This window comes from Triturus cristatus, chromosome 5_1, assembly GCF_964204655.1.
Source record: "Triturus cristatus chromosome 5_1, aTriCri1.1, whole genome shotgun sequence".
Lineage (NCBI taxonomy): Eukaryota > Metazoa > Chordata > Amphibia > Caudata > Salamandridae > Triturus > Triturus cristatus.
Window position 1 is genome coordinate 473,107,117 of NC_140587.1, and position 25,251 is coordinate 473,132,367.

General features: G+C 42.6%; 1 protein-coding gene across 2 annotated transcripts in view; it reads left to right on the plus strand.

Annotated features, from left to right (window-relative positions):
* NBN (nibrin) overlaps positions 1-25,251 on the plus strand; it is a 443,605-nt gene that overhangs the window by 240,745 nt on the left and 177,609 nt on the right. For both annotated transcript variants that reach the window (XM_085605307.1, XM_085605308.1), the window contains one exon: positions 22,416-22,557. In XM_085605307.1, coding sequence (XP_085461433.1) covers positions 22,416-22,557 — 142 coding nt within the window. The remainder of the gene's footprint in view (positions 1-22,415; positions 22,558-25,251) is intronic.

Sequence of the window (25,251 nt, forward strand, 5' to 3'; positions counted from 1 at the left end):
AGAAACTACTGACCTTCGACTGTCTGGACACTTGGACTTCGCTGGACCTCGACTGGGCTCGACTTTGTCCCCCTTTCCGTCAAAAGCTTAGTTTGTGCTGCGACTCCACACAGGCTCCGTGCAGGACCTGCGGGGCACTTAAGAAAACAGAAAAATCTCCCTTGGAGTGAAGGAGTCACTCCCCTGCTTCGCAGGCACCTAAAGCGCAATTGACCAGTAGCTGCTCCTGAGCTCCTGCGGACTCCGAAGATTTTAGCAACATAGGAGGTGGGTTCCTGAAGGTCCCTGAGTTCGATCTGCCCTCTTACCGAGTTTGAGGCCAGTATCCCTCATGGGGGCTGCGTAACTCGAACCCCTGTGCACCGCGTCCATTTGCAAGTGCATGTCCTTATTGCCGATTCCTGAGCTTGTGCATTGGACCCTGTGTGTTCCGGACCCTGAGGAGTATTTGCACCAAAGAACTCCTGCCTCCTCGCACCGTGTGCTATGTGGGCTGGTACTTTGCAAACCGGCCCGAGGTCCCCTCGTGACTCCTGGTCCTTGGGCCTGTGGGTCCCCTTGAGGGTCATCTTAATTGTTCTTGGTCTTTCCTGGTTGCTCCAGACGTGCCCTGACTCCCCATTGCTTGAAGAGTCCCCTGGACCTTGCTGGTCCACACCGTGACCTGTGTGTCCTTCCTGCGTGGGTTGCTGTTGCCCAGGCTTGTTGGTGCTCCCGCTGGACACCGACCCCTCAGCACTCGCCATCCTTCGTGGGACAGTGGCTGCAGAGTCAAGCATCCCTTCTTCGCACCTGAAGTACCTGACATTGGTGGGAATTCATCTCCTGAGCCCCTGGTCACTCTGAAGTGACCCAGACTCTGTCCCCTCTGCTTTCAGGTTCCTTCCATCCAGAATCCAGGCTTGGATTCCACCAGACCGTTTTCACCTTCACGGCAGCAGCACTTCTTCACTTACTTCCATAGAGAACAGCGAGAGTTTCCGACACCACTTCCGACCTATGCACCCGGCTTCCCTGGGTTAGGAACTCCGATACTACGGTATCCATGGGTGGGGTGGCTCTTTAAGCTCTTAAGTTCCGAAGGGTTTGCTCGAAGTCCTCCTAGAAGGGTCCTTAAACTTTAACTTTGCAACTGCGACTTTTCCATAGAGTTGTACGGAGCACGCGGTCATGTTTCCTCACTGCACCTGTCCTCCGTGGGTCTCCTGTGTCATCACCTTGGGTGGTTCCTTGGGGTCTCAGCGATTCTACGTGCTCTAGGCACTGTGTCTAGTCAAGTCATGATCGTTACACCACTATTTTAGTATATGGTTCAATCTCCCCCTGGAGCCGCTGTGTATTGTGCTACTTACAACAGTTCTATTGATCCAGTATTATGTGTTTGATGTTCTGTCTTCCAGTAGAATATAGTAGAGAGTGCTAAATTAATAAATACATTTTTTTTATAACTACTGTGTGGTTCTCCTTCATTTAGGCATTCAGGAGGTGATATTCTCGTAAAGCAAGCCGCTTTACATTCATTCAAGATTAAGACTGAAAGATGCTCTCCATAGCTACCACTAGGATAGCTTTCATAAAGGTTATCTTTGACCTCATACATCATAAGGGTCGTGTGGATTGGTACAGGGTGCCCATTTTAACTAATGGACAGCATATACCAAGCCACCTTGTCACACCTCCTACCAGCCTTCACTTATGGCTATGAAGCATTTGCAGGGAAATTCACTGAAATTACGGAACAGCTCCACCTCAAGGCCTACAGGAGGGTCTTCAGGCTACCTCCATAAACAAGCGGTTGCCTAATCAGACTTGAATTAAGCTAGGAGGGCCAAGTATGGGCCAATATACTACTACAGGTGCATTATGGCTGCGTCCAACACCTTCAAATTTGTTCTCTAGGACGTATTTAAAACCATGAGTAGCCCTTGGTCCATCTTTTTAAATGAGTCACCTGATACCCTCCGAATAGACCTGTTGGCACTGAACAAACGCATGGTCTCGTACACGGCATTTAAGACTATCCTGAAAAAGCAGACAAAGGCCATGTCAAGGTTAAGCGACACCGATACTAGAATGACTGGCAATTTTGTACAATCATCCACCCTGTTTGAGGCCTCAACCATACCTTCACTGCTCAATTGGGAAAGTCTGCCTCACACAAATCATGGTTACAAGGATGATGGGCCTGCAAATTAAAGAAACAAACCCAAATTGACCAGCCCTTTCCAAGATTGTGAATTGCAGGCTGTGTGGCTCTAAAATAGAGACTTTTAACCTCATAAGGTGCTGTTGCCTGAAGCTGCTCCATGCCAGGCGCACCCTGTTAAAATCACTTTTCCTACGCCACAGTATAAGAACCTGCAACAACGCTAGTAATTTCTTTTTACCACGGTGGAGCTAACCGAACTGGCTCGTTTTGGTAAATATGTCAAAGTGGTACAGGGCCTCCTTAGAGACCCCGACAAGACTGCCCAATCCTGAATTTGGAAAAATTAAATCTAACCTCAAGAAGCCCCAGGTGGCATGCAGCTTTGAGTGCTTACTACATGCAACTTCATGGACATTATTCTAACTTTGTACTGCACACACCTAACATCATGCACAGCACTAGAATCCTGCCACTAATATCCTGTTTTCTTGCCACAGGTGTCACTGGTTAAATCTTGCTGCAATGGACTGAAGTCGCTCTTAAAAAAAAAAAAACTATGCACATTACAGTAGTTTTTTCTATCGTAATGCTTTTATGTTGGTTGTTGTTCTCAAGCCTATTACATTAGTCCAATAGTCTTGGCCTTAGTATTTATGCTTTTTAGCTATCACTAAATATGGTGCTGTTTATTAAGGTCTAAAAACAACCCCCTTTTAAGAAATGTTGGACTTGCAGACACTTTGGCAATTGCTGAGTATGACTGGTTCTGCTGCTAATCCTCATACAGAGGAACATTTTATTCTCATGTATTTTAATGCTTTTTATGCATTTGTGTAACTTATATATTGTTGAACCTATATATATATATATATATATATATATATATATATATATATATATATATATATATATATCCTACTGGCGGTTGCCAGTAGGTAGTTATAGTTAGGACCTATTATCCATAGGAAATCCGCAACATTCTATTTGGAATAACTTTGGCACTGGTTGACGAATCTTCGTGAAATTTTCAAAACTGGTGGGGCGCTCCGGTCCTCTCCTATCCTGAAAGTCTCGGGGTGATTCGTCAAGCGTGGCTGAGAAAAAAGGGGGGTCCCAAAACGTGTTTTCCCCATGCAATTTTCCATTGGAACGGTTAATCGCAGCTACAGCCCGAACTGCTGAACGGAATTACACCAAATTTGGCAAAAAGATAGCCCTTGGTTCACACTCGTGCCTTTTGCTTAAATGGTGTAAATCCGTTCAGTAATTCCTGAAAAAATCAAAAGTAAAATCATAGATATATCTATGGGCGCGGTGGATCCGCGTACCCTGCCGAGCACGAGCTGGATGCTAATTGGCTGTCAACACTCCAAACCAGGAAGTGTTGGCAGCCATCTTGTGCCTCGGTAGAACCGAGGCACAAGAAAGCACAAAAACAAACGCGCAGAATGCAAAAAGTGGGCTGGGTAGAAACACCCTGACCCCTCAAGCCTGCTCAGGGGGTCCCACAAGGACCCCGAGGGCCTCCAAATTATTATTATTTTTTTTAAATCGGCAAAATCCACTCAGGGTGCACGGATCATGCCGATAAAAAAAATACGAAGCGCGGTCTCCCGCGCTTCGATGCTAATTAGCCCCCGGGGGGGCCAATCCCCCCCACACTGCCCCAGGGACTGCCACACCCCGGGGCAAAGTATGAATCATTGCGGGGGGCACACGGCCCCCTGCAGCCCCGGGGACCGCCTCCCCCGGGGCTTAAAAGTTTAATGATAGGGGCCTCTAAGGCCCCCCCGAGCCCCGGGGACCGCCACCCCCGTGGCTCGACTTTATTGAAATTGCAGGGGGGCACACAGCCCCCCCGCAGCCCCAGGGACCACCACCCCCAGGACTTTTTTTTAATAAATAAATACCCTGTGTGGGGGGGCTCAAACCACCCCACACGCCCCGGGGACCGCCACCTCCCCGGGGCACTAAAGATTGAAATTGGGGGCTCGGACCCCCCAGCCCCGGGGACCACCACCCCCGGGGGTTTGTAAAATATGGGAGGGGGAGCCATTGATGGCCCTCGGGACCGCCACCCCCCAGGGTCCCGGGGTGCTCACCCCCGGGACACTGTAGTTTGCAATGACAGTGATGTCACCGACCATGTCATGAATGATGTAATGTGTGACATCATCAGCAGTGGATTGCGGGCGCTCGAGTTATAGTTAGTAGAACTAACTATAACGGAGGAATTTCTATGGTTTTGAGTGAAATGTCCAGCTAACTATAACACCCCTGAAACCTATCGTTTTTTCAGTGAATTTCTAAGGTTTTTTAAATACTAGTTCCTAACTATAACATACCTGAAACCTATGTTTTTTTTCTGTGAATATATATATATATATTCACTGATAAAACCATAGGTTTCAGGGACGGTGAGATGCCGGCTTTTTAAAAATATTTTTTTTTAGAAGGGGGCTGTGTAGCCCCCTTTCTTTTAGCATTTTTGGGGCCCTGGGGACCCCATCCCCCAGGGCCTGACCCCTTTTTATTGAAAAAAATATTTTTTTTAAACGGGAAGGGGGCCATGCAGCCCCCTACCGAGGCAAATTTAGGTCTCGGGGACCACATCCCCCGGGGCATGGTTATTGTTATTGTTCATTGATTCTTATATAGCGCTAATCATCGGCCAGGCGGCCGGCCTCAGAGGACCACAATAAGCGGCCCTGTGCATAGTTCTTCAAGCGTTCCTTAATGTAGGCCGGGGCTTTGCTGTAAATTGCTTTATGTGCAATGCAGAGGCCCTTAAATTTAGCTCTCTGCTTGATGGGGAGACAGTGTAATTTGCACAGCAGAGGGGAGGCGTGGGACCGTCTTGGCAGCCTAAAGACCAACCTGGCTGCGTCGTTTAGTACCACCTGTAGTTCATTAATACGTTTTTGAGGAAGGCCGATGTACAAGGTGTTGCCATAGTCTAGTCTGGAGACAATTATGGCCAATACGATCATTTGTAGAGAGGCGGTAGAAAGGAGGAGGACAAGTTTCCGTAGCTGTCTCATAAGCCCTATGCAGGTTCCAACCACAGTAGTGACCATAGAGAGCTCTGAATCCATTTTTATGCCAAGACTTTTCATGGCATGTGCTGGTGCATGGCCAGACTTGTTTTTTATTTATGAATTTGGAGGGGGGCCATATGCCCCCCTCCTCAGGCAAATTATGGCCCCGGTGACCCCATCCCCCGGGGCCACCCTTTTTTTTTATCATTATAGGGAAGTGCTTATTTCCTCCGTCAAGGGTGATCACTTTCACTTTCGCGCATGCTGTCTGAGTGCATAGCAATGAGGGACGCTTTTATATCCAGCCCGACAACGCACTGCCTCTTTAAAGCAGCTCTTTAGCGTGGCATCCACCCTCCCCTTTGTATTTTAAATATTAATTTTTTACGCAGCCCAGCATCCGCGCTTCAGCATTGGTGGCTGCGTATTTTATATACAGCCCCCGGGACGCTGCGCTTGTTTTTATTTTCAGCGTGCCATGCACACATTCACAGTGGTGGAAATGCACCTTTCTTTCTGCATGGCTCGCTTTTTTCCGGTCCAGCCACTAGGAGCAGAGGCAGCATTGGCTCCTTCATATGTTAGGAGGTAGGCGGGGCGTAACGCAGCTCTTTTCGCTCCCTCAATTGCAATGCAAAAGGTTTTGTTTCCAAGATGGCGTCTTCCCAGCTCATCAGCACTGTTGCAGATGGCTTTCCTCGAGGTATCCAGTTGTCCTGGTAAGTGTGGGAATCTCCCGTCTGCTCGAGTGAATGGTGTCACTGCCATCAAACTGGGTGCGCGAACCATGTCACCTCGATGTTAAATTTTTTCTTTTAGGCCGTTCTCTCGGCACGTTCATTCAGACAGTCTCCTCATTTCCTCTTACCCAATATTTATACTTGCGTGTACCGAGCTTCTGCCGGTCCGAAAGTTTGTAGATCATTTTACATTGAGTTTACAAAAAATTCAGTCATAAAATCAAACAAACAAAAAAATAAATGACCTGGGTTTATGCCGGCCACGTTCCCGGGGAGGGTAACACGGATTACTTTCATTCTTTACAGCTTCCCCCAAGGGCGCTATATAAAACCTTTCAACAGACTACAAATATATTTCGCATTCTTGCTCGCAAGAAGGTCGCCACAGCCCAGGTATAAGGCACTAGCAAACGCCCCTGATAATTAACCCCTTCCCTCCTACCTATCCAAACAAATTAAACAAGCATTGGCATAGCCAATAGGTATCGCCTTTGGGACCTTGTAAGACTTCACGTTTACATTTACTGCATCCTAAATACAAAGTAAATGTAAACGTGAAATCTTATACTTACTTACAAGGTCCCAAAAGCGAGACCTATTGGCTATGCCAATGCTTGTTTTGTTTTTAGGTTGAGCCTAGCTCAGCGAACATACACTGCTCTATGGGAGGCTTCTTGTGAGCACTCCAAACTTTTCCGTGTGGGTCTGACAACTCCCACACATTCGATTGGCCTTTGTGTGTGGCTTTCAATAATGAAAGCACGCAAATGACCAAAGGCCGGTGCATGTCCCACCTCTTCTCTAAAGGTTCTCTCACACGGCGGTTTGCTCTTGGGAGCCAGAAGCAGCGCGCGGGGTGGCCGCTGCATTTCTCCCTCGTCAGATCATGTTACTAATTAAACACAGCGCGGTCGCTGTCATTTTCGCGGCCGCGCTTGTTTAATAATTTTTTTGCTTTGCCCAGGGTGGCGGCTGCATTCCTCGTTCTACTTATCACTGAAACCGTTCGGGCGCCTTGCGGGTCTCCTCCCTTGCTCTCCCTCCCTGCTCCCAGGCCTGTACACCGGCCTCCCCCTTTTCACGTCTCCTCGCCCTGAGTGCTGTGTGTTTCTTCTAACAGCAGGAAGCTTCCTGTTCAGGCTTTCAGATTTGGCTGTCGGTGCCCGGCTCCTGCGGTGCTTGCTTGTGTCTCCTGTACCCTATCTCCCGTTTGACCTGGTCTGCTATCCCCTTCCCTTGCCTCACATTTCCGGGCCCAGTGGTTTCCTCCCACCATCGTCTGCCTTGTACCCGGCTCGCTGCTTCCCTTCACCCCGAACCTGGTTGAGTCCTGCCTTTCACCAAGGATCATTGCAGGGGTGCGGGCTCCCCTGGTCGCGGTGCTGATTGTGCTGGGCTGCTCGACTCCCTGTCTGGGCCGCTCCCTGGAGTGGTTCACAACGCTGGTGAACACGGCCTACACGGACCCAGCGAGTAACCGACAGTGCTGGGGAGCACGGAAAGCGGCTGCTACGGGCACAGCTCACCCAAGGAGAGCGTGCAGGGCCTGGTAGGAGTCCCGAGGGCCGCGCTGGCCCCCGATGCACCCCCGATGCCCTGGAGGGCTGTGCTGCAGACACGGAGTACTATGTGCCAGGGGACTCCGCCTGGCCTCATCTCCCCAGCGAAGTAGAGGATGGCGTCGCCAGGTCGTGGATTGCGCTGGTGGCCTGAGGGGGCTGCACTTTTAAGGAAAAGGTCTTCAACGCCACCTGCAGGAACGCCGTCCCTGTGGTCATTTACAACGAGCCCAAGGCGGGCAACGCCACCGTGTCAATGTCTCACATGGGTAAGAGTCTTCTGTCGCCCCCTCATACACACATAACCCCTGCCGTACACATGACCCACATTGCTAAGCACCCCTCACCACTCCGTTCTGTGTGTATAAGAGGCTCACTATAGACACAGGCAAGACATCTAAATTAGAAGTGCCGCCTCTCCCCCTCTACAGACCACCTCCACAGCCCCTGGTATCACCCTATTCTTCATCTAGAAGAGGCTCCCAACCAACGCAAGAATAGGGACCTCGAGAACTAGGCTGCCTCCATACCACCTCCCCAAACGGTCCCCCTAATACCACTGTGTTGTACCTCTCTGTAAAAGGCTTTGTCGTAAACATAGATACTTCAACAACAAGAAACGCCCATCCCTGAAATCCTGTCTTTAGACCACCTCCACACACAGCTTTTGGTATCACCCAGACCCCCTCCACACACAGTTCCTGATATCACTGTGTTGTACCACTGTAAGAGACTTCCTCCCAACAGGAACATAGACATGGCTGAAACGGAGAGTGCCCCGAGCTTTACACATTCTGGCAAGATCACCTCAACACGCAGCCCTCCCCCCAGAGTTCCTTCCCCACAGCTGACAACTGACCCACTCCTTCAACACACCATCTCCTTAGAGAAGCCACCCCACATTACTGATGCCTGTCTGAGCACTAGAGTACTATTATAATAAATGGAGTAACCCAGTAGGCTGTCCAAGGACCTGGGTATCGATTGGTAAAGAAAACAATTAGTCCCAGACATAAATTGCTTACAGTTGAGTTGTAGACGGTTTAGTTAATTGAGAAGATATACATCAAAATGTGATTTAATTAGCATACGTGCATAAGAGGCATATATCATTTACCATTGTTTGGTACTAGTTGAATAAGACACAGTAGTGATACGTTATTCTCTGCAATTCAGTTCAGTTTAGGTGCCTTCTGTTTGGTGTCATACTGTAGAATGTGCATATACACTTTTCTGGGGTAAATGATATATGCCTTTTATGCACATATGCTAATTAAATCGCATTTTGATGTATATCTTCTCAATTAACCAAACTGTCTACAACTCAACTGTAAGCAATTTTTGTCTGGGACCAATTGTTTTCTTTACTGAGCACTAGAGTAGGCTTATACACAACCTTTCACACCAAGCTACCCAAAATGACCCATACAATATGCAGGCCATCTTCCCTAACTACAGCCCCTCTCAACACTGCTTATTGCTTTTCAGTAAAAGGCTCTACCACCAGCTCGGCCCCTCTGTTTTTTAATTTCCTCACCAGACACTGGTGTTGTTACAACTGTAATACCAGAAGGCGTTTAGGACTCAAAGATCCATGTGTCGGTGGAAAAAAGAAGGTCATGTTTTGTAATTCACAGTTGCTTGCTTTCTGTTTGCTGGCTTTATTTATTTTAGGCTGTCCAGCATCTAGCACCACTTTGTCCCACCCATGGCGCATAGCCTGTTTGTAATGTGCTGCTTAACTAAACACTTATAAGGTCCCAAAAGCAAGACCTATTGGCTATGCTAATGCTTGTTCAATGTTTTTGTCACCTTTTTCCCTCTCCCTCGGTCTGAAGCACAAGATGGCGGCCAACACTTCCTGGTTTGAAGTGTTGGTAGCCAATCAGAGGCAAGCTCGTGCTCGGAAGGGCTCAGCCAATCAGATCTCACAATTCTCAAATATCGATATCTGTAAATCTTTAAATATCTCAAAAACTACTGACCAGAATTACACCATTCTTGGTTCTCGGTTCTTCAATGAGAATGAAGCTCGTGCTCGGGAGGGTTTGCGAACCCACCGCGCCCACATATATCGATATTTTTCTTTTTTTAATTTCTCAGGAACTACTGAACGGATTTACTCTATTTAAAATAAGGGCTGTTTCTGAACCAAGACCTAACTTTCTGCCAAATTTGGTGTAATTCCGTTCAGCAGTTCGGGCTGATGCTTTGTCTAAAGTTTCCTATGGAAAATAACATGGGGAAAACGAGTTTTGGGACCCAACTTTTTTCGCGCCCCCACTTGTCGAATCACCCCGAAACTTTCAAGACAGGAGCTGACCGGAGCGGGCCACTAGTTTTGAAAATTTCACGAAGATTCGTCAACCGGCGCCAAAGTTATTGGGAAAAGAAAAAATGCTTTTTGAATAGAAACTAGGTCCTAACTATAATAACTACCTACTGGCGGCCGCCAGTAGGATATATATATATGCGAGCGTAATTCTGATTGGTGGTTACATGTCAGTCAACGTTCGAATCAGTTGAAATCAGGAAGTGTCGGCCGCCATTTTGTTTGTTGTGGGTGCGAGAGTGAAAAAGAGAGGTGGTGAACGTGAAAAGGGAGCAGGGTAGAGAGTTCCTGACCCCCTAGCCTTTGTCAGGGGGTCTCTAAAGGACCCCGAAGGGTGAAAAAACATTTTATTTATTTATTTTTTTAAATCGCGGGGTGCGCGCACAGTGCGTGCACGGTGGAAAACCATAAAAAAATAAACATTTAAAAAAATTAGCATTTAAAAAACCGTACAAATTCACTCACAAAACCATAGGTTTCACGCACGTTATAGTTAGGAATTCGCATTTAAAAAACCTTGCAAATTCACTTAAAAAACCATAGGTTTCACACATGTTATAGTTAGGTGGACATTTCACTCGTAAAAAAACAATGAAATTCCACCGTTATAGTTAGTTCAGATAACTATAACTCGCGCGACCGCCACTCTATCACAAGGATGATGTCATCAGTGATGTCATGAGTGATGCCACTGACCATGTCATGAGTGATGAAATATGTGACGTCATGAGCACTGGATTGCGGGCGCGCGAGTTATAGTTATCTGAACTAACTATAACGGTGGAATTTCATTGGTTTTTTACGAGTGAAATGTCCACCTAACTATAACATGTGTGAAACCTATGGTTTTTTAAGTGAATTTGCAAGGTTTTTTAAATGCGAATTCCTAACTATAACGTGCGTGAAACCTATGGTTTTTTAAGTGAATATATATATATATATATTCACTGAAAAAACCATAGGTTTCACACATGTTATAGTTAGCTGGAAATTTTACTGATAAAAAACCAATGAAATTCCCCCGTTATAGTTACTGTAGGCAACTATAACTCACGCGACCGTAATCCTCTGCTGATGCTAATACTGTATTTAGACACTTATTTGCCCATGTCTTCTTCCATTAAATTTTAGCTATACATATATTACAAATATTTTTTTTTCATAAAGACACATATGTCATCAGCACAGGATTACGGTCGCGTGAGTTATAGTTGCCTACAGTAACTATAACGGGGGAATTTCATTGGTTTTTTATCAGTAAAATTTCCAGCTAACTATAACATGTGTGAAACCTATGGTTTTTTCAGTGAATTTGCAAGGTTTTTTAAATGCTAATTCCTAACTATAACGTGTGTGAAACCTATGTTTTTTTCAGTGAATTTGTACGGTTTTTTAAATGCTAAGTTACTTTACGCCATTCGTGGCGTGCGCACCCACTTAACGCAGTTCGTTCCGTGCGCACATGGAGGACATATTATGCGCTTCCTTGTGATAGGTAATCTGTTGAAATTTTTTGGGGAAATGCTGTGCTCATATATGCCATGCACAAATGGTGGCCTTCGGCCACCATTTGCACACGGGGTGGAGAGAGTGTGGATTTTTTTTTTTTATATTTTTTTACCGTACGCGTACGGTAAGCGTACGGTAAGCGTAATCGGCGAAATTTTCGAAAAATAAAAAATTACCGTTTTTTACCTTGGGGGATCTTTGAAGACTCAACTAACATGGTTATGTGCATGGGCGCTGTCTAAACAGCCCCTTTATATGTTTTTGGCATTTGTTTATCAGCTCCCCCCTCAGAGTGCGAGAGAGAAAATGGCGGCCGCCGCTTCCTGGTTTCGACCGATTCGAATGTTTACTAAGATCTAACAGCCAATCAGAATCGCGCTCGCGCACACCACCGTACGCGCACGGTAAGCGCACCGTAAGCGCACCGTAAGCTGCCACAGATATATATATTGATTTAAAGGCTATTTTCTCAGATTCTACTGAACAGATTTACACCAAACCTACAAAAGGCACTTCCTTGACCTGGGGACTACCTCTCTGCCAAATTTCATTAAATTCTGTTCAGCCATTTGGGCTGTAGCCCTGTCTAAAGGTCCTATGGAAAAATGCATGGGAAAAACGCGTTTTGGGACCCCCCTTTTATCTCAGCCCCCGCTTGACGAATCCCCCCGAGACTTTCAGGGTTGGAGCGTAGCGTAGCGCCCCACCTATTTTGAAAAATTCGCGAGGATTCGTCGACCGGCGCCAAAGTTATTCAAAATAGAATGTTGCGGATTTCCTATGGAAACGTGGTCCTAACTATAACTACCTACTGGCGACCGCCAGTAGGTAATATATATATATATATATATATATATATATATATATATATATATATATATATATTGCTTTATCTCCGTAAGCAGCTATCGTTCTTCCTGCCAAGGAACAGAGTGCAGACCACAAAGTTCGTATTGCTGTTTAAGGTTTATTCAGCCACAGCTTACACGACCAGCATGACGCGTTTCGATCCCTCAAGGACCTTGATCACATGACGCGCTCATACACCACGAGGTATCTTTAAATGAAATAAAGTTCAATGTGCAAATAACAAAATTGTTTCACAATGCTCAATAGCATACGTATAAAAACAAATTGATTTGTATACATTGATAAAAATATATATATTCCAGCAAATCAGTTATGTTTAAAACTAACCTCATTATAATAAATAAGATTAAAAAACAATAAATATCGCTGATTTGCTAAAAAAAAAGGGGGGGGGCAAATTTTTGCAAATATACCAAAGCAACGTCCAGGTATAAATACCTTGTTATAGTATATGTCTAAATAGAAGAGTATAATGTAAACGTTTCAGTGGATTTATTACAATATTTTTAGACCATACCTGCCAACACTTTCCTTGCTAATTGCATGTAAAATAGTGCAGGTGCAAACATGTTTAAAGTGCTAAGTGCTTATACTTATATTTGTCCCAAAATTTGTTAAAAAATACGTGTATTAAAAAACCCGATGTGTATGTGAATAGATAAAAGATAAAATATATATAGTGCAGCCTTGGGAAATCTAGTATAAGAACATAATGTTCTATCGTATACTGTTTTCATATCATAATTCCCGAAGGTTTGATAGGCAAAAAGCATGATCTTTCAGATTGCCCTGTAGCAAAGCTTATGTTGAACAAAGGTTTTTGTAGACATGTTGTGACGAAGGAGCAAAATGGCAGAAACTTATAGACAGGTGTATAGATCCTCCGTTTGATTGAGACCATTGGGATACTTAGTATCCAAATTCAAGATATATCTGGTCTCAAGTTGTCTAAGGGCTCTGACTCGGTCACCTCCTCTTTTCTTATATAGAATGCTGTCTATCAAAAAGTATTTGAATAGAGTGGGATCAGATTTGTGTTGATCCTCGAAGTGTCTTGCAACAGGATAAGTCGGATCAAGGTTTTTGATTGCTCTTAGGTGCTGAAGTACCCTCTTGTGTCCCTGAAGGATAGTACTTCCTACATATCTGAGTCCACAAGGGCACTCCAGCACATAGATGGCATGATCCGTTTTGCACGTTAGGTACTTGGTAATCGGGATTTCATCTTTGTTGAACGGTGTTTTGAATGCGGTGGTGTTAATGCCTTGTTGGCATGCTTTACAGGATTTGCATCTATAGAATCCCTTTCTTTGATTGAGCCAAGTAACCTGAGTTAGGTTCTCCAAATCGTTTCTGACCAGAGCGTCACGCATAGATGGAGCTCTACTGAATGTGATAGCAGCCCTTTTGGGAAGTAAGTGACCAATAATTGGATCTCCCAATATAATTGGCCAGTTCCTATTGATTAGACTCTTCAGGAATTTTCCCTGTTTACTGAAATTTAAGATAAATCTAAATTGGTCTTCCATCTTCTCAGGTTTTCTTTTATTTGGAGAAGAGTTGCTCTGTCTAAGTCATTAAATTTTTTGATGGCATTTTCAATAATTTTAGGAGAGTATCCTCTGGCTAAAAATCTTTTTTTACTTGCTGCCTGCGGTTGTTTGAGATCAGTGGGGTTACTGCATATGCGTTTTAAGCGCAGCATCTCCCCAAAAGGTATACTTTGTATGAGGTGCTGTGGGTGTGCACTGCTGGCGTGTAGTATCGCATTGCCGGCTGTTGGTTTTCTATGCAGTGTTGTGTGAATCTGACCTTCCTTTAAGTAGACCTGCACGTCTAAGAAATTGACCGATACTGAACTAATGTCTGCTGTAAACTTAAGATTTAGATTATTCTGATTCAAGTTTTCTACAAACACATTTGCATCACTGATGTCACCTCGCCAAATTATAAACAGATCGTCAATATATCTGACCCATTTGACAACATTGTTACTCAATTGTACAGTATATTGTCTTGTGAGGACCAGTTCCTCCCACCGGCCCATATGCATACATGCATAGCTGGGAGAGAAACTGGCCCCCATCGCGACACCGCGTTGCTCTTGATACAAAGAATTTTCGAAGAGAAACACATTGTTGGTTAAGCAAAAATCAACCATGTTGGCTAACATGTTGTTGTGTTGTTCAAACATAGCACCCCTATGTGCAAGAAAATGCTTTAAAGCCCGCAATCCATCTTGGTGGTTAATCGACGTATATAGGGATGTTACATCTAGAGTCATTAATAGATATTCATTGTGCCAAACAAAGTCTTGTATTTTCGAAAGGAAATCGCTGGTATCCCGAATGTATGAGGGCAGATTTTGCACATGAGGTTGGAGGAAAAAGTCCAAATATCTTGAGGTCTTTTTCAGGAGACTGTTGCGGGCTGATATAATTGGTCTACCTGGGGGGTTCAGAGGATTTTTGTGCACTTTTGGTATAAAGTACATAACCGGAGTCACAGGAGTTTCATTTCGCATGTATTTATATTCGTCTTGGGTTAATAGCCCCGCGTTTTTCCAGGCTATAAGCTTAATTCCGAAGGTATTATACATGTTTTTTAGTACTTGATGATCACATCGCGTGTAACAATCACGGTCCCTTAACTGTGACATGGCCTCTTCAGCGTAGTCTTTTCTATTCAATAATACAATATTTCCGCCCTTATCTGAATTTCGGATGATTATTTCCTTGTTTTTGCTAAGTTTGCTCATAAGTTGTTGATATTGCAATTTCCTGGTGTCACCTTTTGTATTTGTTTTGTTGTTTACAGTATGATTAAGTTTCTTAATTCCGCTTCTAATCTGCTCATTGAAAATGTCAATTGAGTCCCTAAAGTGATCGGATTGAATGTAGATCGGGGTTTGAAGGGGGTGCAGATCTTCATAGATGGAGCTTGGGTACTAAATTGTGACGAAGTGTCGTTCTCATTTGCCAGGGCTTGTAATACCTGTAGTGTTGGTATATCCATAGGAGTTAGACCCACTGGTGCAGAGCCTGAAGATTGTGTATTAGGAATTTGTTTTTTGTTGCTGTTTTGTTCCAAAAGAAGAAAGTGTTTCTTAAGCTTTAATTTTCGTATGCTTTTGAAAATATCCATTCTCGTGGAGGCGTAGTTGAAGGTACTTTCTGGGCAGTAAGAAAGGCCTAGCGCTAGGAGTTGCTTCTCCGCTTCATTGAGTGTGATTCGGGACAAGTTGATGACAGTTTGGCTAGTTGATGACTGTATTTCATCTATCGTCTCCAATTGCGCCTGGGTTGTTTCTTTTGTGGTTGTTTCTGTTGCGGACCATCGTTGTTTTGCTTTCCTTCTCTCCCTTCTTTTTCTTGTGGAATTCCTGCTTGTTTGTTTCTGATTCTTGGACGCAGTGTGTCCCTGCGTGCGAGGCATAAAAAATCTACCTCATCCGCAAGAGAGATACTAGCTGGTACCTGTGACATAGCCTGCGCTTGGAATTCCAGTTCCGTATCGCTTTCACGTCCTGAGCTGATACGGGAGATGGATGTTGCTTCTGATAGTCTTTCTAGTTCAGTTTGGGCTGTTACTGATCCTTGAGCTGTATTGCCATATTTGGATATTTTCAATTTGTCATATTTTTTGGCAAAAGTGAACACTCTGCCACACTCATAATCCATACGGTCGCGATGGAATTTGTATGTTTTTCTTTCCCTTATCTTGTCTTCCTCCTTTTTCAAACGCTTCATCATTTCTTCTTTTAGTTTCTTAACTTCATCTTGTTGCCCCATTGCGTTTAACTCAGTGTTTAAATCATCAATTTCAATTTGTATTTTTGCGCGGTCTGATTCCGCATATTTGACTAGTATGACCATCAATCTCATAGATGATTCAAGGTTGGTTTCTGCCCATTCCTTCATCATTTGTTTGTCTGGTTTTTCATAGCTGGGAGCTAAAAGGATTCGTAGCCCCCTTGGAACTCTTTTAACATCAAGATATCTCTGGAGGGATTTGCCCTCCCACCACTTGCTTTGTTCGCTCTTAATTAATTTTTCAAGCTGCCTTATTTTTTCACGAAGACTGGTACTACGAGTGCTAGGTGGTGCATTGTGGGTATTGAAGTCCTGTGTTGGAGCTTTGCTATCGTCAAACATATTTGCTGCCACTTCCTCTCTCTCTCTCAGCGCGTCCGCTGACATAGTGCTGCTGTATAGGCTGTATTTCAAAACTTAATAAGGTTGTTTGAGCGTAGAACAACAAAAGCTGCAAATGATTTCTTTGCTCCTGTGTTACGCTCATGAAATGACCTCCGTACCCAGCATTAAGCCTTCAGATCCCGCCCTTTCACCCGGTAATGGCGTCCCACGAGTCCTCCGACTCGCGTTCGCTTACCTTATGGCGATCGCGGGTCTCTTCACTGTGTGCTTGCTGGGGGGCCTGGCTGCCAAAAATCCTCCCGGATTATTTTCTTTTTTTGACTTGAGCCCAAGTCTTGGATCCTTTGATGACAGCCTTTGCCACAAGCCGGAGGGGGTCTGCGTATTGCCGGAGGATTCCAAATCGGTTACTTATTATGTTGCTTTATCTCCGTAAGCAGCTATCGTTCTTCCTGCCAAGGAACAGAGTGCAGACCACAAAGTTCGTATTGCTGTTTAAGGTTTATTCAGCCACAGCTTACACGACCAGCATGACTCGTTTCGATCCCTCAAGGACCTTGATCACATGACGCACTCATACACCACGGGGTATCTTTAAATTACATATTTTTGCATTTTTCTTAAAGTGACATGCATGCAAGGTTTTGTGGGGTCATAGACATGGAAGAAACATTTAAAATAGATTTTTGTTTCGTCTTATGACTAGTTCAATGTGCAAATAACAAAATTGTTTCACAATGCTCAATAGCACACGTATAAAAACAAATTGATTTGTATACATTGATAAAAATATATATATATTCCAGCAAATCAGTATGTTTAAAACTAACCTCATTATAATAAATAAGATTAAAAAACAATAAATATCGCTGATTTGCTAAAAAAAAAAGGGGGGGGGCAAATGTTTGCAAATATACCAAAGCAACGTCCAGGTATAAATACCTTGTTATAGTATATGTCTAAATAGAAGAGTATAATGTAAACGTTTCAGTAGATTTATTACAATATTTTTAGACCATACCTGCCAACACTTTCCTTGCTAATTGCATGTAAAATAGTGCAGGTGCAAACATGTTTAAAGTGCTAAGTGCTTATACTTATATTTGTCCCAAAATTTGTTAAAAAATACGTGTATTAAAAAACCCGATGTGTATGTGAATTGATAAAAGATAAAATATATATAGTGCGGCCTTGGGAAATCTAGTATAAGAACATAATGTTCTATCGTATACTGTTTTCATTTCATAATTCCCGAAGGTTTGATAGGCAAAAAGCATTATCTTTCAGATCGCCCTGTAGCAAAGGTTATGTTGAACAAAAGGTTTTTGTAGACATGTTGTGACGAAGGAGCAAAATGGCAGAAACTTATAGACAGGTGTATAGATCCTCCGGTTGATTGAGACCATTGGGATACTTAGTATCCAAATTCAAGATATATCTGGTCTCAAGTTGTCTAAGGGCACGGTGCGCGGCTATAGATATGTATGTGCTTTTAAATGCAATTTTCTCAGGAACTACTGAACAGATTGACTCCATATATGCAAAAGGCACTTTCCCTGACCTGAGGACTACCTCTCTGCCAAATTTCAAGTAATTCTGTTCAGCCGTTCGGGCTGTACCTTCGACTAAAGGTCCTATGGGAAAATGCATGGGGAAAACGAGTTTTGGGACCCCCCTTTTTTCTCGGCCCCCGCTTGACGATTCCCCCCGAGGCTTTCAGGGTAGGAGCTGAGCGGAGCGCCCCATTAGTTTTGAAAATTTCGCGAGGATTCGTCAACCGGCGCCAAAGTTATTCAAAATAGAATTTTGAGATTTCCTATGGAAACACGGTCCTAACTATAACTATCTACTGGCGACCGCCAGTAGATTATATATATATATATATATATATATATATATATATATATATATATATATATATATATATATATTACTGCCAGCTGCTTGTGTACAACCTCTGCAAACTCCTGACCAGAGGGCACGTCGTCCAGCAGACCACCCAAGTTCGGTCCATAATATCAATGCACACTCCTCAGTGACCAAGGAATGACGACGCCATGTCTTGACAAATATTACGTTTTTATTTGACGGCTGATCGGATGTGTTTCGCCTGAACCAGCAGGCTTGCTCACCAACAACGTTTTGGCAAAATCAACCATTTTTAAATGCTATACATCTGACATATCACTTGAAGAACTACTAACACAATATCATGGAAGACAGACTCGTAGTTCTACAATTAACTACGCTCTCAGTGGTATGTAAAATCAATAGTACTTTTCAAAACAGTGTTAACCACGCAACATTCATTGTTTACATTAGATTATTGCAATCTAATATAGCCACGATTTATTAACTCACTTGGAGACTTACTCCGTCCTTGACATTAATGTCGCCATCTTATTTTTTGTTAGCGCTGCAAGCTCCCATCTACCACAGTGTTCACTTCATAGCTTGATGCCAAATAATTTACTCAATTTGTCATGCGCTATTCTGTACAATGTGTAAAAATTCTGGTAACAAATCGTAAATTGGCGTGTACCAGTCTTACAATTATACCCTAGTGGGCTGTTGGTCAATTGCTAATAACTACCTCAAACTGATTCTGCCCAAGTGGGCATATAATCTGCGTCGACCTCAAACATTCGATACTGTAAATTCATAGTTTTCCCCCCACCCAAAGTGCAAATGTGACAAAAATACAAAATAATATTTTAAAGTGGTAACAAAACATTTAAATTCTTTTAAAACAGAGATTTTCGAGGTGTTTCCTGACTATCACAATTTGTTTTTAACTGATATGATCTACTAGCTGGTTAAATATTCAGAGAGATCACAAATGTGTATATGAATCTTCTTCCATATTTAGACACACAGGGGCCCTTGAATCTAATTCCAATATGTAGCGAGATTCCAATTTTCTCAATTTCTTCTCTCTATCTCCACCCCTCACATTTGGAGGAATAGAGTCTATATCAAAGTATGATAAACCTAGCACATTTTTATCATGGTGGTTTTCAAAGTGGCGAGCCACTGGACATGATTTATCACCATGTTTAATCGCTCTCAAGTGCTGCAGCACTCTTTTATGTACCGGCAGAATTGTTTTGCCTACGTATTGAAGATTGCAAGGGCATCTCAACACGTAGACAGCAAATTCTGTTTTGCAATTATACTGTCCTTTTATTTTCTTCTCAATGAGTGAACACCCCATCAAATAAGATGTTATATTCTTACCATGTGAGCACGCTTTACATTTCATGCATTTTATAAAGCCATCTTTACGTTGTAACCATGTCGATTTAACCCTAGTTGTATTAGGTTTAGGTGCCATGTTGTTGACTAGCATTTGTTTGAAAGATTTTTCTCCACAGAATGTAATCAACGGCTTATGTGACACTAATTTACCCAAAATGGGATCATTACGAATTAAGTGCCAGTGTTTTGACAGGATGTTCCTAACTTGTCCATGTTGTTTATTGTATGTTGACCTTATACATTGCAGTTGATATGCACTCCTCATCATAACCTCTAGATTTAAAATGAGAGCGTAAATTACGAAGTTCAAGATCTAAGACTTCTGGTTCACTGCAATTTCGCTTTGTTCTTAGACACTCCCCATAGGGTATACTTCTGATGAGATTGTTGAGATGAAAGCTAGTTGCATGAAGCAACGTATTGCCAGCTGTTGGTTTCAGATAAATCCTCGTATGTAGTTGGCTGTTGGTCAATTTCTAATAACTACCTCAAATAGGTAGTTATTAGCAATTGACCAACAGCCCCCTTGGGCATAATTGTAAGACTTGTACACGCCAATTTACGATTTGTTACCAGAATTTTTACACACTGTAGAGAGTAGCGCATGACAAGTTGAGTAAATTATTCGGCATCAAGCCATGAAGTGAACACTGTGGCAGCTGGGAGCTTGCAGCGCTAACAAAAAATAAGTTGGAGACATTAACGTCAAGGACGGAGTAAGTCTCCAAGTGAGTTAATAAATTGTGGCTATATCAGATTGCAATATTCAATCTAATGTAAACAATGAATGTTGCGTGGTTAACACTGTTTTGCAAAGTACGATTGATTTTACGTACCACTGAGAGCATAGTTAATTGTAGAACTACGAGTCTGTCTTCCATGATACTGTGTTAGTAGTTCTTCACATGATATGTCACATGTATAGCATTTAAAAATGGTTGATTTTGACAAAACGTTGTTGGCGAGCAAGCCTGCTGGTTCAGGCGAAGAGCGTCCAATCAGCCGACAAATAAAAACGTAATATTTGTCAAGACATGGCGTCGTCATTCCTTGGTCACTGAGGAGTGTGCATTGAGATATATATATATATATATATTCACTGAAAAAACCATAGGTTTCACACACGTTATAGTTAGGAATTAGCATTTAAAAAACCTTGCAAATTCACTGAAAAAACCATAGGTTTCACACATGTTATAGTTAGTGGAAATTTTACTGATAAAAAACCAATGAAATTGCCCCGTTATAGTTAGCGCAGGCAACTATAACTCACGCGACCACAATCCTCTGCTGATGCTAATACTGTATTTAGACACTTATTTGCCCATGTCTTCTTCCATACATTTTTAGCTATACATATATTACAAATATTTTTTTTTCATAAAGACACATACGTCATCAGCAGAGGATTGCGGTCGCGTGAGTTATAGTTGCCTGCGCTAACTATAACGGGGCAATTTCATTGGTTTTTTATCAATAAAATTTCCACTAACTATAACATGTGTGAAACCTATGGTTTTTTCAGTGAATTTGCAAGGTTTTTTAAATGCTAATTCCTAACTATAACGTGTGTGAAACCTATGGTTTTTTCAGTGAATTAGTACGGTTTTTTAAATGCTAAGTTTTTTTCCCTTATAATAAGCCCTGTACATTTGGTGGCCTACGGCCACCAAAAGCACAGGGGGTGGGGTAAGTGTGGATAGTGTTTTTTTCCATTGTAATAAGCCCAGCACATTTGGTGGCCTTCGGCCACCAAAAGCACAGGGGGTGGGGTAAGTGTGGATAGTGTTTTTTTTATTTTTATTTTTTTACCGTACGCTTACCGTAAGCGTACGGTAAGCGTACCCCGCGAAATTGCCGAAAAAAAAATAAAACCGTTTTTGCACTTGGGGGATGTTTGGGGACTCCCTCAACATGACTATGTGGGAGGGAGTTGTCAAAACAGCCCCTTTACATGTTTTTGGGCTTCCGATTTTAAAAATCTCTCTCAGTGCGAGAGACAAAATGGCGGCCGCCGCTTCCTGGTTTCGGCCGATTCGAATGTTTACTAAGATCTAAGAGCCAATCAGAATCGCGCTCGCGCACGCCACCGTACGCTTACCGTAAGCGTACGGTAAGCGTACCGTAAGCTGGCTCAGATATATATATTGATTTAAAGGCTATTTTCTCAGAATCTACTGAACAGATTTACACCAAACCTACAAAAGGCACTTCCTTGACCTAGGGACTACCTCTCTGCCAAATTTTGAGTAATTCTGTTCAGCCATTCGGGCTGTAGCTCGTTCTAAAGGTCCTATGGAAAAATGCATGGGAAAAACGCGTTTTGGGACCCCCCTTTTATCTCAGCCCCCGCTTGACGAATCCCCCCGAGACTTTCAGGGTAGGAGCGGAGCGTAGCGCCCCACCTATTTTGAGAAATTCGCGAGGATTCGTCGACCGGCGCCAAAGTTATTCAAAATAGAATGTTGAGGTTTTCCTATGGAAACGTGGTCCTAACTATAACTACCTACTGGCTATCGCCAGTAGGTAATATATATATATATATATATATATATATATATATATATATATATAATTTCTATCGATCATGCAATAAAAGTTATTAAGTGGAAAAAAAACCTCAATTGGTGGAAAGGATTAAAATAAAATAAAACTCTGAAGCCTGTTGAAATACTCTCTGTTCTCTGAATGATGCAATTGTATTTGTTATCAACTGTAGCAGGCCCCTGTGTGTAGAAAATCACATACATTGAACTGAAAAACACTGTAAGCATGACCACTTTCTAAATGTTATAAATTACAGAGTCCACGTCTGTGTCCAAAGCAACCATTTCAGGACCAACCCTTTCTCAAAGCATGGCTGTAGATGAGACGATAATGCCTGCTCCCACGTTTAATACCACCGCTTATGTGGCAAATACTGAACCTCAGGATCAAGACACATGGTAAAATATCCACCAATTTTTGGATTGTGTATTTCTTATGCTCTCCTTATGTCTCATTGTATTAGAACTACACTTGATTGTGGACTCTCAGAAGACAAGCAGTGTAGGACTGTGGCCATCTTGCAAAGTTAATATATATGTATGGAGCTTTATCACGATTCATGCCATATTCTAAAAGTTTTTTAACAATATTGCCTCCGCCGGCATTCGTTTTAATACAGTGCTTATAATTTATTCTCTTTTAAGCTCTTAGACATGAGATCCAGACAATATTATGAATTTAACCTACGCAACGTCTAGCTGTCTCTGCATATACCCCATTAACAAGAGTTGCCTTTCAGTGATAGCAGAGCTTTCAACATCGTGCCCTGCCACGGGGTAACAAAGTACCAGTTTCGCTTTTCTGCTGCCATGCCAGGTCGCTTGAACACTATCTGCTCCTTAGTTAGGGTTATCCTGTGCAAATGCCCAGGATATTCACCGGTTACTGATCTGACATTATTCTCCAGTCACTCCTATCTCTATTGGCTTTCATGCATAGCTAAACTGAAAAGTAGCCAAGTTTCTTGCACCAGAGTGAAGCCACTCATGTTCTTGTAAATATCTTGAGAATTTGGATCCAAACAGTGGACAAGCTGCTGCAATCTCCTCTTTCTTGTTGATGCTAACATGATGTATTAAGTATCTTGGCAAGTGCTCTTGAGAGTCCTGTGACTAATTTTTGTAAATTTTTCTGCACAAACTGGACATTGACGCCTGAGTCATCTGTCCTGGTTTGGTCTTACCTCAAATTCAGAGCTAATATAAACAGCATTAATTTTCACCACATGTTTTCAGCTCCATCTGCATAACTGTTAGCGTGGGAAAGCCATTTAATACACAGGGTTTATGGTATCAACATCTATTGCAACCATACATTTGATTCCATGTTCATTATGAATTCTTTCAGTGACATGAGTCATGTGAACCTAAGTCTGTAATACATACCTCAATCTTTTTACCGGGCACCTCATAGAGAGTGAAGTCCTATGCAAGTTATTAAAAAAAAAAACAAGAAGGAATGTGGAGTAAACTTCCACTTCAGGCAGGCAGAATCTAATTGAAAAACATAGACCATTTCAACTGCACTACACTTCTGCCTACTTAATACCTATGTTCAAAATTACTCCAGGTAAATATTACTCACGCTGATGTAAGAAATAATAATTCCTGGCAATTTTAGAGTTTACGATTAATCAAAGCCCACCTGGACTCAGTTATACTCCACTCATGAGGTAAACTAACAGTGAAATGCATATCACAAATTGATTTTCCTCTAGTGGAGACGGGCATGGGTAGTATTTTCCTAATGTAAACTCTTAGGTGGTATTTTACTGAAATCGTCTGCTTTAATGATCTGTCTTATATCATGCTCTCCTTTGGTTGCATGGTAGTTTGAATGATGCTTTGCTAATTAAGGGGCCAATTTAATAGTTGGCAGACGGATTGTAATCTGTCAGGGCAACAAATTTAGACATTTCTGTCAGCCCAATTGACATTTCAACTATTCACAGGAACCACCATTAAGACGGTTCCTGTGAATGCATTGGAACTTTGCCATGTGGCTCCAACAAGCATGAAGGAGCCGTACAGTAAAATTTGAAAACTTTTTTTATTTTCCAAAACAAAACTACAAAGTGGGCTTTTGTTTTAGAAAATACTTTGCCCCCTCGCCTTCCTAATGCGAAGGGGGCATTTTTAGTTTTTTAGTGCCCCTTACTGTAGGGTTTGCCTTGTGGTGACGGGCAGTAAAGAACATCTATATTTTCATCTATCTCAAATGGGAAGGCGTACATATAGCCAATTTTCAGAGGGCCTTTACTCCATCAGAGAATTGGCCAACTTTGGCCATGGCAGAAAAGGAGTAGTCTCCGCCATTGCCAAACTATAGTCTGCCCACATATAAATTTGGCAGTCGGACCATTATATTGGCGGGAAGCATTCCCCGTCTCCGTTGCGACAGAGAATGCTTATTCCCAATATATATCTGGCCCTAAGTGCTTAAAGACTTTAACAGAATTCAGGTTTGTGATCTGGCTAAAATAGAATGCCATTGGCAATTTTAACTTTCCGCATGGGTATTCACTTTGTCTAGAACAGGAGCGAACCAAGAATTTCTTTACTAAACATGTATTTGTCAGAGCTTTGGAGTAGCTTGTTATATATGATAATGCAAAAAAGGCATGATGGAATGAAACTCGCTTACTGCATAGAATTCTATAATTAATAGGCGCTAAGCATTTTGAGTTGCTAATTTGGTAAATATGTGACTCCCTACCCTAATGTCAATCCCAGTATAAGAAAGAGGGACATAATGTACTTACTGGAGAAGTAGGATGGAGCTACTGCAGAGACTTTATAGTTATCATTATCATCACCTATTTTAGCCGCACAATGTGTCTCTTCAGAACTCTGAAAGATCTGCGTGGCTCACGAGTTTTTAACCATTACGCCAGAGATTGATTGTCCATCTCCAAGATATGACCAGTTTTTCCTTGGTCATTTACATAAAGCAGTCATCTTGTGTGAAAATTATTAAAATGGTTCATAATTCATATTGAAACTTTAGACCATGAGTCGCAACATTTTTGAAAGTACAGTTAAAGTTACTAATACAGGCTATAATATTACTAATATGGTTGCTAGGAGAATAAA